This window comes from Centruroides vittatus, unplaced genomic scaffold (genome assembly GCF_030686945.1).
Source record: "Centruroides vittatus isolate TY-2023 unplaced genomic scaffold, ASM3068694v2 contig_474, whole genome shotgun sequence".
Classification (NCBI taxonomy): Eukaryota; Metazoa; Arthropoda; class Arachnida; order Scorpiones; family Buthidae; genus Centruroides; species Centruroides vittatus.
In genome coordinates, this window is record NW_027122266.1 from 2491968 (window position 1) to 2509879 (window position 17912).

Here is a 17912-nt window from a genome sequence, read left to right on the forward strand (position 1 = left end):
TTGTATATAACTAGACGTTTATTAAAAAGTTATTACAGGTTATATCAAATTCAGAATTACCGTAAAAATGTTGATATTTAATATCAAGATTACAAAAGGGAGAATTCTGCCGAACATAAACTAATGAGCCTAGATATAACTTCTATGTACCGTCATCAATAAGGATTTAATTGTAAAGCTGTAAGTATGGTGTTTGACTATCTGAGAGATTTAATGACTTTTAGAGGCAGCGGGATGATACAGATTAGGATCGCACATATCCGTGATAGACCCAGGAACCCAGAGAAAATTTTCGGGGTTTTCTATAGGTAATCCGCTACTTATGTAATATTACTGCATAATTAGCATTGACGATAATTAATTTGCTATTACAAAGGAAAATTTAATATAAAAATATATTGTATTTTAATGTAAGGTGTTTTTGTAATTACTGTTGCAATAAGCCTAAAAAATTACGATATCACCTAAGCAAGTATGGGGTGCACACCATAATTTTCTAAAAAGTAAAGCCCCTGTTGTCCTAGTGCTATTTTGGCTAAATTTTTTATTTAATTATTTTACGCTTGTCGCCACGAATTTTGAATATTGCTGTTTGACAACTGACACATCAATGACATTTATAATAAATAATTTTTATATTTCTTAACGAGTTATCAATGGCTGCCTGATCCAAGTGAAGCTTGTTAGGCAGCCAATGCAGTAATCCTTAAGTTTGTCGTCTTCCATTTACGAAAACTAGAATAGAGAATTGGATTACAAATTTATCTCCTAGATAACCTATATACTGTACAATTTAATGTCAGATGGTTGGGCACAAATGGATTTAGCAATTTTCACTTTTTACCTGGTCTGGCAATGAAAGCTGCCATAAATGGTTTGTCAATTTTCATTTGTGGTCTCTTACTAATCTAAAGAGTGATTGCTACAGTAATTAGGTACAGTATCTTCCTACTTTCATAGTATAATAATGTTGAACAAGTTCATAATGAGTTAGGGGAGGACGGGGTAACTTCGGCATACGGGCCAAGTTCGTCAATTAAATTTTCTTTGAAACAAAATAAAGGGCGACTCTCTTTAGAGACTAGACAGTTGAGTTTTAATGACGGCTTGTGTGAGTGTGGTGTCTGTGTTGTTCTCCGACAAGCACAGTTGAAATATCAAATAAGTTGTCTGTTTCATTCAATTTCTTATAATATTTTGCTTTCACTTATATAGAATTGGCATGTTTTGTTATAATTTCATATTAACGAAAGTTATTTTTCCTGTTAAGAAGGATAAAAACATTAACTTATTCACGTGGCCAGATCATGGCTTAATACTGTGGGTGCTGGGAGGCGGACGAAGTCTCGTTCCTCCTTTTTTCGGCTAACAAGTCCGTTAGACCTGCCCACGTCAAGATGACGGTTCGGATGAGTTACGCGTTACGCGAGTGGAGGAAGTGAATGGGTTCGACGGTAGAGCGGCGGATGATAATATTCGAATAAAGGACATGCCCGATAAAACAATAACAACGATTTATTAAAAATAACATTACGATTACAAAAGAGGCGAGCGACTGTCGCCTGAGTTCGGAACCGCGGAGGGAGAGTTTACACGACTTTGGGTCATACCTCGTGATCCGGGTCGGTCTTTCCTCTAGGTCAAGGTATCCTCGGCAAGGTATGCCTTTCGTTCGGGCGGGTTCCGCCTCAATTTTGGGACGCACACACTCTGTCTCATCGACACTACGTAACCGAACCTCCTCTTCCTCTCTCGTCGCCTTTTTATCGTCCGGTCACGTCACCAGTTTCACCAACCAGCATTTTCGCCGGTTGTTCCTTCTGATTCGATTTGTTCCTTTGGATTCATATCCTTTTTCCTTTTGATTCATATTTTTTTCGTGGGTACCACGCGAAAAAAGGATATATCATTACCGGCTTACTTCCGATGGGTTCGAACTTTCACAATACCCTATTCTCAGGGTTCCCTTAATGTTTCTAAATCATGACTATTGGAGCATCTTCGGCAGTGTTGCCGATCTTGTTCCTGATCGTGTTTTGGCACGGTTTGATTTGGCCGCAAACAAAACAAGCAGAAGAATAACTGGATCCCCATACAAAGCCACACTAGAAGCCAAGGCTAAAGTTAAATCAGGAACTTGCAGAAGGGCAATGGATTTGGAGAAATAGGATTCGAAGTTCACTAAAGGAAAGGGGCAGAAAAGTCCTACAGAACCGGAAAATGACAATGAAAATACTTATTGCATATATTGCAATGAACAGTACAGAACAACTCAGGAAAAGTGGATTATGTGCTGCAAGTGTGAACTGTGGGCTCATGTGGCTGTACAGATGTGTAAAATGAGTTGGTTCAATTTATTTGCGATATGTGTAGGGCATAAACAATTTGCTGTTAAGCATCTTTCATTTTTACTGTTTGTTTGAGTTCACTAATTCATTTATACTGCTTTTATCTTGCATTAGGATGCTTTCATTTATTGTCTGTTTGATTTTTTTTGTAATTAATTTTTGTTTGCGTTTTCTTTACTTAAATATGCCTTTGAACTTGTATTTCGTTGTTATAATATTGAAATAAGTTTTTGGACTTGTATCTCTTTGTTTAATAGTGAATTCCAACTTATACATTGTTAATAACACAATTTATATAACTGCCGTCTTGCCCCATTACTGTTTCAGAGGTTGCCCTGGCATGGGGGGCAAATTCTGCAATTGCTATCTTTTTATAAAGTTATTATTATTATGATTATTTTTATTTACAAACTGATTTTAACCAGTTTTATGGTAAGGTTACATTCTGGTAGACAATAAACAACGCTTTTATTTCAGTTTAAAGCAGTCTTTATTACACAAAAAATTATTCTTAACGAAGTTGCTCCTGTCCTCCCCTAATCTTTACTAAATCAGCTCCTCGAATCTCCAAAAGGTATCTATTTATCTGTTAAATAACTACTGGCAGGAAGAATTTTAAAGAATTCATGTAAAAAACTAATCCTATAAAATATAATTTGTTAATTACTGTTAATTAGGTACGGGACATACTGTATTACAAAGAAATGATTCGTAACCGAACTGGAATTTAACAGTAATGGAATATTATTTCCTTTTACTCACATATGTTTTGAACAAAATAACGCGTTGTTTTCTTTCAATTTTTAATAAAGTAGCAAAAAGTTATAACACAGATATAACGGACTGAATGTATATGTTTAATTATAACAACTATATATGAATACGATTTTTATTTTACATCATCTTTAATAAGATATTAAAACAATTATTATCTGTTCAAACTAGAGGAACAAGGCGGAAAACATTTTTGCATACCTTATCAACCGAACGTTCACATTTTCACACTTGCATTCATTCGAAGCTAAACGATTAAATCTTTGGCTGCCAATGGTATTCGAAATGAAATGGAGCTTCTGCATAATTCTATTTAGTCATCTCTCCTGCATCCAAGGAAAACCGCCTCACATTATCTTTTATTTGGTCGATGACCTTGTAAGTATTTCCATCAATTAAGAATTAGTTATGTTGACAAAAAGAAATTTGAATTTAATTATTATTATCATATTTTATATATGTACTGTACATATATATAGTATTATATAACGATAATATTATGAATAGGGATGGAACGACGTAAGTTTTCATGGCTCTTTACAAATACCGACTCCGAATATTGACGTTTTGGCTGCTAATTCAATAGTCTTAGATAATTATTATGTTCAACCCCTGTGCACCCCTTCAAGAGCTGCGCTACTTACTGGAAAACATCCAATACATTTAGGTAAAGTTTATATAAATACGTTTCAATCATCAATATTTAAACATATCAATAAGTTTTTATTGTTAAAATATATATTTTAGAATTTTCACAAACAGAATTAATGAATTTATCGATATGAAAACAATTCAGGTCTTCAGCATCTTGTTATTCGCACTGCTGAGCCAAGTGGATTGCCGTTAGATGTGAAAACTTTACCTCAATATTTGAAAAAATTTGGTTATCGAAGTCACGGCATCGGAAAGGTTTGTTTTAATGAGTAATATGCATGAAAATATTAACTACCATTTTATATAACTTGAAATGCAAATAGAGTGTTTCATAAAAATTGCAGGCATATTCATTTTTGTGCGATTTGAATTATAAGTGAAATTTACTCTTTCATAAATAAATTTATGTTTCATTAAATTTGTAAATATCAAATCAAATTCTACGCAAAAATTTAAATTTTGATGCGACGATTAGTTTTTAATTTAAACAATTTTCCAAATCACAGTGTTTTTCCTCAATTACAAAGTCGCAGCAAATCTTTTAAACATTCAAACTGTTTTACGTGAAAATTATCCGTATTCATTATATATTTACTACATAGCTAGATATGTCTTCTATAGAGACTAGTATTACTCTAGCTTTGTTGTTTGCTACATTCTATATCCGTTGTAATTGAGTTTGTTTATTTGTATTTGGAACTTTCTATATAATCATATAATTTTAAAAAATCTAACAGGAAAAGCTACCAGAACGTAAACTAGCGTATGGCCAATGTGGGCCCTGCATATAGGCGCCGATTTAATAAAGGCGCCAACGAAAAGGTTTTTAGAATAATATGTATTTGAAATTAATAATACAAAGCAAAACTTTTATATTTATATAGTATTTATGATCTGTAATTTCTACGAACATATATTTCAAAAATAAACCGCCATTTTTATTGTTATTGAAATATATAAATTCTTTCTCTTTTTTCCTCGCCTTTTTTCCATGTTTATATGAGGGTCGGGCCGTTTCTCTTCTTTAATGTGCGTCTTCCTTCCATTTTTTTCCTATCAATGGGCTTCTTCTCCTCTCTCTAAGTCTCCTCATGATTCAAGTTCTTCTTCCCTACGCCTCTTTCGGTCTTCTTATTTTCCTCTTTCCTTCTTATTAACAAATTTTACTTGTTATAGTAAAAGGAAAATTTTATATTATTTCACTTTTCGTTAAACAATTATAAACAAGTTTTTTTGAAATATATACAATAATGTATATGGTTACTCTATTTTTATCAATCAATAGTTTTACCTTCCGTAGAATACTCTTTGCTAATAAGATTAACGAACCTGCACCGTACTTCATTTCATTGATATATTTGTTACGCATAGGCTTCGGCATGTTTACGTTGCATGGTGCATTGGCACTAATTCATGAACAGAATACAAAAGGCCAAGTATCAGTGTCTTAACGTCCAAAAATCCAATAACGACATTTATTTCTTTTACTAGCATTTAAAGTTCGAACACAAAATTATATATATATATAAGAGACAGCAAGGTATTTTAGCATAATAATTGATAGTACTCCTTGATATATCTCATAAAGAACAAGTATGCCAGATTATCAGATATAACAAAATTGAAAATGACAGTGGTAAGTATCGAAGAGAGATTTGTTGATTTTGTACTATCAAAATGTAAAACAGAACAAGGACTTGCAATTGAAGTTTTGGATAAGTTCGAAAATGATGGTTTAGATTTTAAAAACATAAGAGGACAAGGATTCAATAACGGAGCAAACATGGCCGGAATATATTGATATAATTGCACGCATAAATATGTTCCTTGTGCCGTACATTTGCTTAATTTAATTGGAGTGCACGCAGCAAATTAACGAAGTTATAGAAGTCCTTAAAGAAATATCGGAATATTCTTCATTTGGAGATGGTGTCGCTACAGCTAGAATTATTATTAGACATATTGAATCATACAATTTTATTTTTATGATAATTATGTGGGAAAATATTTTAGCCAAATAAATGTTGTAAATAACCAGTTACAGAATAAATCACAGACATTTTTCGCTCTTCTGAATTATTAAATGGACTAGTATCTTTTTTCTCGACAGTTTAGAAATAATCGGTATGATATTATCTTGTACGAATTCAAACAAAAATGTGAAAAGTCTGGGAATTGATTCAATACCCAAGATGAAGTGAAAACGCAAAAGAAAACTGTTACCTGGAGAAACAGAAGAAGGAACTATACTTTCAAGTCAGGATGAATTAAAACATTTGTTTTATGAATTTGTTGATAATATTATATCCCAACTAGGTGATCGATTTAAAAATATCGTTCAATATAAATCGATTTTTGATTTTTTAAATGGAAAAAATTTGGTTACCGATGCCATTAGAAGATTTAAAAAGCTGCAGCCGACTGTTGCATTGTATATAGTGCAATTTTCATGCTTTGAAAGTCAGGCAAAATAATATTTAAAAATTTGATATTTTTACACCATTTACAAATATTAGAAGGAATCGTCAAGTGTGAGATCTCTGTGAGTCTTATCCAGACATCAGTTTTGCATTAAGGATAATGCTTACTCTGCTCGTGACTGTTGCTTAATGTGAGAGAAGTTTTCGGTAAATTAAAAATCATTAAGAACTATTTACGTTCTACAATGTCCCAAGACACTTGAGTAAGTTTAAATTTATTATCTATAGAAAATGGTATTTTTAACGAAACTGATTTTGAAGACGTTTATAGATGAATTTGCAAATCTGAAGGCTGAGAAAAGTTCATCTTGTTTAAGTGTATTTTGTGATTGTTATTCAAGTCAAACGATCTGATAGTTAATAATAAACTTTTTATTTTTTATGTTTATTACTAAGTAATTATTATTTTTGTTTTGTTACCAGTAACATGCCAATAAAGGGTTAATATTTATTTAATATTGACATTTAAAAGTGATATTAACTTCATAACAATGTTAATAAGCAGCAGTATAAATATAAAGAAAATGGCTTTTTGCCCTTGGTATAATTAAATTAATTGAAAATCTACCTGACGTTAGTAAATTTTTAATCATTTGAGTCATTTTGAGAGTCATTTGCCTGTGTAACAAAGAGAAATCGATGATAGTCAAAAAAAGGTTACTTTATAAAGATATATTTTAAATTATTTACCGTATATATAGTTGAAAAATATATTGAATGTCATTATATAATTTTTTTAGAATAGCATTTTTTTTAATAACAAAAATTTAAAAAGCGCCATTTTTATTCTTGGCCATAGGCGTCCAAAATCCTAGTTACGGCTCTGAAGCTACCAAAATGGTACAAACCAAATGTGTCGAAATGAAGTTTTACTTGACAATGTAAGAATGATTTTTAATGGTATTTGTATTCGCCGACGTATTGTTTTAATGTCCAAAATTGATATTGAAAATTATACAGGGATGTCCATTTTAATCAGTCCACTGGAATAACTCGAAAAATACGCATTCTACAGAAAAATTCTTTAAACCAAAAAATGTTAGACATCTAGGGGTACATAAAATGAGGCTACTAATCTCATCGTAGATGGCGGTATCAACTTCATTTTTCTAAATAGAATCCATTTTTTATTGGATATTATAATTCTATAAAACTTACTTTTGATAATTTGTTTGTGATACTTGTGAATGTATTACTGTATCAAAGATAATGCCAAAATCTTCGAGAGTTTGAACATAATTACTTTGTTTCATTTTACTTTGTCAATACACAATGTCGGGTTACAAAGAAAAATATATGAAAAAGTAAGTACAAATGTTAAAAAACCTGTGTATTTTTCCAAAACCACATGTCTCGCTCAACTGGCGATGAATTTCAATCGGTGTCGCACCAATCAAATGGAGAAAACGAATGTTCTTTTAATGAAAATATCGCCATTTTAAGTATCAAAAACAGTCCTCACTCTCGCCGCTACCGCTAGAGTTCTGTGTGCCGTACAGTTCTGCCATCTCTATCATGCATTCACAACGAGTGCACGCATATTTTAAAACAAACCGCATGTTTCTATCTGTTTCCATTCCTGAGGAAAAAGTCGGAGGTGTTATAACTTGAATGCTCCTCGTATTATATTTAATTTTAAAAGATTTTCTATTAATTTTCTAGAATATTTTATCTAAAAAATTCAGAATCTCACATAATCTTGGAATTAACCCTAACAAATTTGTTGAAAGACTTGACAAGTTTTGGAATCTATAATTTCATAATCTCTTTTGGATTAGTAAGCCAGTAAAAAGACTTCTTGTAAATAAAAAACGAAACGAACCTTTTATTTACATGAAGGCTTTCGAAATGGAGTGGATAAATTTAAACGCAGGAGTGATTTACCTCTCTTGAGAGACTCTCATCTTCAATTGGATCTTTGGACTGTCATCAATGATATAGAAGGGTTCAGCCCGAAATTCAGCTCTTTGTCCGGAAAAAAGTTTATTTTACCTTTTCTTTGATTAACTTATTGTTTAATTGCAATCTTATGATTCCAGTTACCGCGTCAAATATACCTCCAACAGAGAGCCTTCAATATTCTGCACTTAGACATAATTTTCTCCTTTTTTTGTACAAATAACAGATCGTATTTACTCATTCAGTTACAGTTACCTGACGCGCAAATTTCTCGGGAATGCTGCAGGGTGAATCTCATAACTTGATATCATTTTATGCAAATATATAAGTATTTGTTTTATTTTTTACAAAGAAAAAAGTTTTAGTATTTATTATCTTTGACATATTTATGATATTCCTAAAACTGATTATTATTATGTTTTTTTATCAAAAATTACATTTTAGTGGCATTTAGGGTTTTACAGAAAAGAATATACTCCAACACGGAGAAGATTCGATTCGTTTTTTGGGTTTTGGCCAGGAGCAATGGATTATTACGACTATACTAGATATGAAACGTTTAAAAATTCTACTTTAAAGGCAATTATTATTTTATATAATTCCATAGTTACAAATCTAAATACAATGGTGCCTCGTACTCCGAATATAACTCATTCCAGGAGGAAGTTCAAACTCCAAAACGTTCGAAGTCTGAATCAATTTTTTCCATTAGGAATAATAAAAGGATTAATTCATTCTGAGACCCAAAACTTAACTCATTTTCATAAATTTAAAACAACGAATACACACAATTTAAAGTAAAAATAACACAACTAAATACCCTAATAATAAATTAAAACATGAAAACAATAAATAAAATACGGTATAATACTGTATAATACCAGTAAAAGGAAAATTTCATTTACTGGTCACAAACCGCCGACTTTGTTATCTTAAACATGGCCTCTAGATTCCTTGTGTTTTGTATAAGTTTCTTTTTTCATCTCAATCGTCGGTATTACAACCTTTCTCTTAGACTTTTTTGATTCCACACACTCCAATGCCATAGTTAATAAGTAAAGGTTATATTGGATTGTATTTTTAAAATTTTTCTCAAGGATAAAATTATTTTTTTAGTATTTATTATATAAAACATACGGAGCGCTCTAAAGCATTCGACGATAAAAAATTGCAGGAAGAAATTGATAAAAATTAACGAATAAAACACCAAATACATATAACCAATATATCAAATATATATTTATGTACTATATATATTATATAATGTTAATATAAACAAATCAGAAGATTAACAATAAAGAAAAGCTATAAATACTTCGGAATATTAGAAGCTTCAGACCTTTTACTTGCTGAAATAAAAATAAAAATAAGCTCAGAATATCTAGCATGTGCCCGTAAAATTTTAAGGTCAAAGCTAAATACAAGGAACACAATCAAAGCCATTAACACCTAGACAGTTCCTGTAATTCGATACACGACTGGCATCACTAATTGGACTCAGGGAGATTTGGACAGGCTGGAGATACGCAAAACCTCCTTAATTCCCCACTCCCTGGACCTTTAATCAACAAACTCTAATAGCATCAATCTCCTAATAAACAAATCACGCTGCAAAATTTAAGTGTTTCGACAAAAAAGCATATGAGTTAAGCTTCAAAGAGAATGAACAAAATCGTGCCCCCCACACACACTAACATCCATACATACAGAAAAAAGCCCGAATTTTTTGCATCCTTCGACGTTTCAAGGTTCCCTGAGCCCAAAAATGTAAAAATCTTGGGACGAGTTATTTTTTGACCGATCTCTATACGTGCATTATTTCACTCTGCTCACTGTTTAAACCTTGAAGCATCGTTCTAACTCCAAAGCAAATTTTTGTTAAATTTAGCGTTCGAACTCTGAAGCTTTCGAAGTTAGAGTCGTTGGAAGTATGAGGCACCAATGTATAGTGATATGTAAACATAAGAGATTATTGTCAACTTAACTGCATTTTATTTTTGCTGTGTTTCAGTATGCCTGGGGAGATTCCTTAAGAGATAACGAAAGAGTAGCCAGAGAATATAAAGGAATTTATGCTACTCATTTATTCACAGACCGAGCAATCGATATTATTAAAAATCACGAAAAAGAAAAGGTTTTTAATTTGTGTATTTTAAGTTATTAATTTTTATATTTTGTAAAATATAAAATTAATATGAATGCATACGCTTGTTATTGTTTTAGCCATTATTTTTGTATTTAGCACCTAATGCTGTGCACACTGGAAACTCATATAATTTATTTCAAGCACCTCAAAGTGAAGTCTTGAAATTTTCATGTATAGAAAACCCGGAAAGAAGAACTTTTGCAGGTAAATATGTTTTAATATGCATAAAATATTAAATTGAATGTGGAATGTTATCTAAGAGATTTAATCAAACGAACTAAACTGTTGACACATAGTAATACAATTTTTAAAAATCTGTTATTATTTTAGCAATGGTTTCAGAATTAGATAAATCAGTTGGACAAGTTTTTAAGGCTTTGCAAGATAATTCAATGTTAGATAATACTATTTTTGTGATTTCTACGGATAATGGTGGAGAAGCTGCTGGTTTGAGAGGTGGAGTTGGTTCAAATTGGCCTTTAAGAGGAAATAAAGTAACTTTATGGGAAGGTGGAGTGAGAGGAGTTGGACTTATATGGAGTAAACTGTTCAAGCAACAACCGAGGATTGAAAGGAACTTAATTCACATCACTGATTGGTTACCGACATTTTATCATGTTGCAGGTATTCTGAGTCACTTATTAATTTTCATCTGATATAAGTAATAATTTATCCTGCATTAGTTATATCAAACGATTCGGGGAGTGACGAAAAGTAGCGCGAAGCATTTTGCGACACACAAATTAGTAGCAGACTCCTAACGTTTCCTACAGAGAAAATGGAAGCACTAAAATGTGACGTCACAACTGCCGTCCGAAGTGATCAGTTTTTAGTTTTTAAAGAAATTTTCTTATTTTTGAAAAATCGTGTCACTAAAAATTATTATTTAGACTGGTATTTCAAACGCTTTTTAAAATTTTAATATCTAATCCAAATGGTTACAACAAACTTCATACAAATTTTATGCAAAGTTTGAATAAACCAAATTCTAAATCAATGATATAGTTTAAGATTATTACAAATTATGAAGTTTAAATAATATTACAATATAAACTACGTAAATTGAATAACTACCTTTTAAGTGTTTGAAGCTTACACTTATTTTTGATTTTCTTAGCAACAGAACTACAGTAGAGAGTCGTTAATCGGAACGCCGGTAATCGGAACGATTTTCAGTCGGACTGTGTCGTGCTGAATCGAACGTTTTTGATACTAGATTTACTTCTAAAGTATAATTTTCCTGTTTTTATATTCTTCAATATATTTATTTTGTTTGTACAAAATAAAGAAATAATTTTTAACGATACAATAGCCTCGATTATTATTATAAAAATTTTCGTTAGGCTTAAAATCGACGAAAATTCAACGCGAAGCGACACGCAACGGAGAAAAATTCAACACGAAGCGACACGCAATGGAGAAAAATTTGAACATCGGACAGGTTTTTTTTTTTTTTTTTTTTTAACTCTTTCCGCCCGGTGGGCACTAAGAAGGCCTCTTTTAGTAGGCTCATTATGGGTTCGGCCAGGCCCACAATGGGGCGACCGGGTGGTGAGGGACGGGGCCCGACATATCCGAACGGACCACCCCCCGAAAAATTCCTGGGGATTATTCGACCCGTTCGGATTCGATCCCGGGTCCCCCAGAGCGGTAGGCTGCCACCTTTAGCGCTCGGCCATCCGGCCGTCACATCGGACAGGTTAATGTATTTTTTCGTACATAATGGGTAATAGGAACAAATGACTAATCGGAACAACCCCAGTCTCCAATTGATTCCGATTTTCGACTCTCTACTGTATTATCTTTTAAGTTCGCAATAATTGCCTGGGCGAAGCCCAAACTTTTGTAATATCTTTTGCACTTTCGTATCTATATTATTAAAAACAACTACCACGTTAGATTTTGATGATTTTAATTTTAAAATGCTCGGTAGAATCCTTGCATGTGCATAAATTATATTTTGGAAAATATAATAAGACTAAAAAAAGATATATTCAAATGTTGTCTTTCGCCCTTTGACGCTTAATAGCAAAAAAGTAATTTGACATTTTTGGATGCTATTTTCTGGAGTATAAAGCCAGAGAGTTTCTTGATATTTTTTCAGAATTTGGTGAATTTCGGTTGAACTACGGAAATGTTATCCGAGTTCTAAGAAACAGGAATCAGATTTACGTCCCTCATTCCCACTAGATGGCACTACGTTACCTTGCTCTTCGATTGCCTCTGCTGTAACTGCATGCCTACGTTTCCAGATTTGGCTACTTTGCGCCAAATTGGGCTACTTATTTTTCAGTTTGGCGTTTAAAAAAAGCATTTGGCGCACTGGCTACTTTTTGGGCTACAAAAATTTGACTTGGCTACATTTTGGGCTGGTTACACAAATTATTTCATCCTTTGTTTTGCGCCTAGAACGGTAATACTTGTGTGATGTCTACTCGTTTTGTTTTTATACATAGTATACTTTATATAAGTTTTATAATTTATTTATTATTGGTATTAAAATGGGTAGATGGGCAAAGTATTCTCGGTCCTTTCGGAAAGAATGGCTTCAAGGTAAAAATCTTAAAGGTAAGCGGGGAAATTTTCCTCATTAAGTTGCATTTTAAAATATTCTGGCAAATGGCGTAATTTTAAATTTACTTAATTAAATTTAAGCTTTAAAAAAAGATAGTTCCAGTAAGTATTCAGTCATGCTTGACAGGAGAATTTTTAGTTTATAATAGCTTATTTTTTTAAAGAAAATTTAATATAAATTCCATAATATAAATTCCAGTTAAATGATATTCTAGAAAGAAAGAAAGAAGTAAGAAAAAAAAAAATGCATATATAAACAAAAATGACGAATGGCAAATGCTATGCTATACGGAATGGTACCAAACATGGTTACTAGGGCCTAATTTTTATAAATTTTAATTGTTTTTGATAAAATTAGTAACAAATAACGTTCCGCTAATTGTAACTGTTTGCTAATGTCAGCTTCTTGTAAACGTCTTACATGTATAATAAAATAGTGATTTCTTTACAAGAAGCTATATGGACTGGTGTGGTCTCATTAACATACAAGTACTAAAATAAAACTGAGATAATTAAAATATAAAACAATATACACTAAAATATTGTAAACAAAACACAGAAGGTTTCCTCATCTCTGAAATTACATGCATATTTACATATAATGATATATAGACGTTCGAAGTATGAACCATTAGCGAGGTTGAGGACGAAGTTTTAAACGCGAAAACGTGTAGTCCGACGTTCAGTGCCGCTTTCCTGTAAGCCTGGAAGTTTGACAATGGTGTTACGGAACATAATGGGATTGCAACTTTTACGTGCACTCTTTCACATTCGATTTTATTTATTTTCCAGAAACATATGTGTAAGTGAATGCAAATTACCTGATGAATTAACAAAAAGTATTAATAGTTCTATGTTTGATTGAGGTATATTATAAATTATAACAATAAATATGCAGGTTATAAAAATATAACCTGTATATGTATTGTTATAATTTATAGTTTGAGAGTTCTCTGTAGTTGGATATTATACTGTACAGTACATTGTAAGTTTTACAATAAGAGATAATTGAAATAAAGGCTGCTAAATATGTGTTGCATTTATTCCATTAGTTCTTAAGCTTGAATAATTACTTAATAAGTATAGACTACTTACAAACCGATGTTAATGCTTTAAATTTTAAAGACTGCACTTATTGAATCTAGAAGATTTTTTCTTAATTTTTTTTTCAGTTTCTAATAACTGCGTGTAACTGATATAATAATTAGACAAACTTAATTGCCTGTAACATCCAAATAATTCCTCTACGTTATCATTCTAAAACTTTGATAACAGAAGATAGTCTAAATTGTAATTATCAAGCATGTATGGAATCAGTTTCACAAAATATTTTTTGAATTTAACATTAACAGATTTTTTGGAAGCTTACTTGGACTTAGTTTATAATTGTTAACATAAATATAAAAATTTAAACTGTTATCAATAGTAAGAGTGTCTAAAATATGTGTTGAATCAACAGAAATGTTAATATACCAGAACGCTAATTCTGTTCATTTTGTAATAATGTGCAATTACTTTTCCTGGATTCTTATTTTGTAATGTGTTACAGTGTCTTAGAGATTTGTAATTTTCCTATCTTCTTCGTATTTTTGAAAACGAAAACGAAAATGAAAACGGCGGTTTAAACAAAATTATCGGATTAAAATCATCTGTACCTATAAACATTTTAATTAATAATAGTGAATGGGGTGACTAAAAGACATGATAAAAACCAAAAGTTATTAAAGGAAAAACTCGAAATATTCGGAGAGGATTAGAAGGGAATTTCACAAAACCTTTAAGACATTCATATGGTATTTTGATTGTTTTCCAGCTAGAATATAATCAGAATTTAACTTTATAAGAGTAAATCTTTTTCTTATTTACTTAGTTAGAGTTTTAAAATGTTATTTAAAGAACTTTAATAAGTGTTTTTTTAGAAGATAAACATTGAACATTTTATAATTACTTGAGATAAAAACGTAGCTTATGCCTTTACCAAGTCTGATTCGTGACGTCACAAGTCCTCACGCTACTTCTCGCGACTCCCCTTTATGTTTGATTATACACTTTATTAAGTTTTACTTTTTATCAGGTGGGGATGTTAGAGATTTGACGGATATTTATGGAATAAATCAATGGAAGACTTTAGTTTACGGCAAACCTACATCTCGAGAAGAAATTCTACTTAACATAGATCCAATCGACGGCGCTTCGGCTCTTCGAGTTCGAAATTACAAACTGGTAAATGGATCGAATTTTAATGGAGAATACAATGCGTGGTACGGACCTTCCGGGAGAGACGATGATTATTTTTCTTCCTACTACAAAAAGTTACTTCGCTCCTCATATTCTTGGAAAGTTCTTGAAGAGGAAGGATTACTCTACAATACTGACAAGTTTTTCATCAGATTGCGAGATAACTGTTATTCTGACTCGAAAAGGAATAACAGTAATTGTGATCCTAATTTAGCCCCATGCTTATTTGATATATTACAAGATCCTTGCGAACTAGAAAATATTGCAAACGTGCAACCAAAGGTAAGAAAAACTATTTTATATTTCATAAAATTAATTGATTGAAGTAATGGACTTTTAAAAACTTTTCCATCTCGTGGGCACTAATCGGATGACCGAACGCTTAAAGTACAACTTACTGTCCTGGGGACCCAGAAATCATTCCGGATGGGTGAAAAAAACTCTAAAACGTTTTCGAGATGGATCATCCCGAATATGTCGCGCCCACAGGGCAAAAAGGAATAGAGTAAAATAAAATAAACTCTGCGGGTACTAAAAATCTGTTTTCCACATCTATAGTGGATTCAGTTTGGGTCACAATGGAGTGGCCAGATAGTGAATCCTCGCATATCATGTACAGACTTCTCATGAAACATTCCTGGATTTGATCCCAGATTTACCAAAGCGGTAGTTTCACTTTTTAGCTGCCTCGGTTATCCGGCCATCGAATTAATTAAATTATTCGTGCAATTATTATATGTGATCGAAATTAATGATATTATCCTTATCAGGTACTATCTAATCTTATGCACAGTTCTGGTACATCACTTTAATGTATTAATATATATATGTTACGCATTCTGGCCGTAAATCGATAAAGCTAGGATTAGTCGGCTAATGCTGACTTCGTCCAAGATTTTTGCCAAAGCAAGTAACAATCTAATAATTTTAAACTTTATCAATATAAAGCGTATTTTATCAAGAGTGGAAAGCCGACATTATCCAAAAACGGATGGATGAAGCAAGAAAAATCTTAAAGTCTGGCTTTATCTGGATAAAAAGCACTTGTAATAGCGAAGATTGCTGCTTTATTTGAGGATGCGTTTCAAAAACATTAACTTTTTAAAGTTATCTTTCTTTAAATTTCAACAATTAATTAATTAATTTCGACTTTTGATTATTTCTTCTAAGTGGCCCTGGATGGCGCTAACCGGTGAAAGTGAAAATTATGTAGATGACACTTCACTGTTTAACAGCGGTGTCACAGAAGGATGCGTGGCAAGCAAGGCTCGTTTTAATTTCGTATGCTGTTTCGATCAGCGTTGCTTTTGTTAAAAGTTAAGTTTAATCGTGTATTAATTTATATAATTATTCGTAATAAAAATCGAAACACTATTCTGTGATTTTACTTTAATTGGGAATGCTGTAGTTACAAAGTGCTTATTATAAGCCACTACTGGATATGGCAAATCGTTGATCATAATAACGAATGTCTTGTTACTAGAATCGAAGAGCGATCTTGTGAAAGTTTTCATTTATCAAGAACATTTATTCTTTCTTTGAGAACGGAACGTTTCAAGAGAAGATTCGAAAACGAACATTTAAAGAGTTGCATCGTCAGGTTTGGCGAAAGAAAGAGGGACGCTTTTTAATAAAAGAAGGAGATTTGTAATCCCATGTGGTATTGAATCGCACTTTGGGATTTCGGAATCCAATGTTCAAAGTGAACATTGAACTTATTTCGAGATAGAACTATAGCAAATGCTTTTTACCTCGAAAATATGTTATTTGCGAACGTATAATGGCGGTGGTACTTGTGCAGAACTAAATAAACGTCTGTGTTGTGCTTTTGTCAGTGAATGAATTCGTCTTTATTTTCATCTCTTGAAAATTTAACTTTTATCAACTAAAAACCGTTGTTATTAATGGCGTCTGGAGATGAGATATTCAACGAATAAGAAACTTTTAGTAGTAAAATTGTATTTATTAAAACATTGTACGAAATAAATCTCTTAAAATTATAATGAAACATAAACCTATATCAAGACCAGCATCAGTTAAATGTCGACATAAAAAAATCATATTAAAAGTTAACATTTTTTTAATAGCCAGAATGAGGCCGAAGTTTTAAACGCGAAAACGTGTACGTCGGACGTTCAGCGCCGCTTTCCTGTAAGACTAGAAGTTTGACAATGGCGTTTGAAAATCAGTGGAATCATGCTCGACATCCCAAACGCCATTGTCAAACTTCTAGGCTTACAGAAAAGTGGCGCTGAACGTCCGACGTACACGTTTTCGCGTTTAAAACTTCGGCCTCAACCTCGCTATTGTTACATTTAGATAACAATTATTATGAATAATATGTTTATTAGATCATTCATTTGTTTTATATCAGTATTTATAGTCGTAAAATGCACAAGATACGATGCACATTAAAAATATATCTGCTATTAAAAAACATAGGCCTACTTTTTAAATTTCGTATTCTTTAAAGATTAATGTAAAAAATGATTGACAAACGTCTTAAACATTCTAATTTCTTTAAGGAGTTAAATTTAAATACTTAACTTTTATAAAGAATATGTTTATAATTTTTAAAAAATGAATTCTTTAAACATTTTCCATCAATTTAAAATAAATTTTTTTTTATAGGTTGTGAAATATATGTTGAAGCGATTAAAGTTCTGGAAAGCAAGTGCAATTCCTCCAATTAATCAACCTATCGATCCCAATGCTGATCCTGCTCTTCATGAATTCACTTGGACAAATTGGGCAGATTCCTGCTTAAGTTACAATAATGATAATTTTAAAAGAATTTAA

At 31.9% G+C, this 17912-nt stretch overlaps 1 protein-coding gene across 1 annotated transcript in view; it reads left to right on the forward strand.

Annotated features, from left to right (window-relative positions):
* The window catches only part of LOC136977720 (arylsulfatase B-like), a 29264-nt gene extending 11352 nt beyond the window's left edge, over positions 1-17912 (forward strand). The window contains exons 2-10 of the mRNA XM_067273271.1: positions 3296-3500; positions 3630-3789; positions 3919-4031; positions 8600-8734; positions 10167-10289; positions 10379-10505; positions 10632-10925; positions 14950-15395; positions 17745-17912. Coding sequence (XP_067129372.1) covers positions 3396-3500; positions 3630-3789; positions 3919-4031; positions 8600-8734; positions 10167-10289; positions 10379-10505; positions 10632-10925; positions 14950-15395; positions 17745-17912 — 1671 coding nt within the window. The 5' untranslated portion in view covers positions 3296-3395. The remainder of the gene's footprint in view (positions 1-3295; positions 3501-3629; positions 3790-3918; positions 4032-8599; positions 8735-10166; positions 10290-10378; positions 10506-10631; positions 10926-14949; positions 15396-17744) is intronic.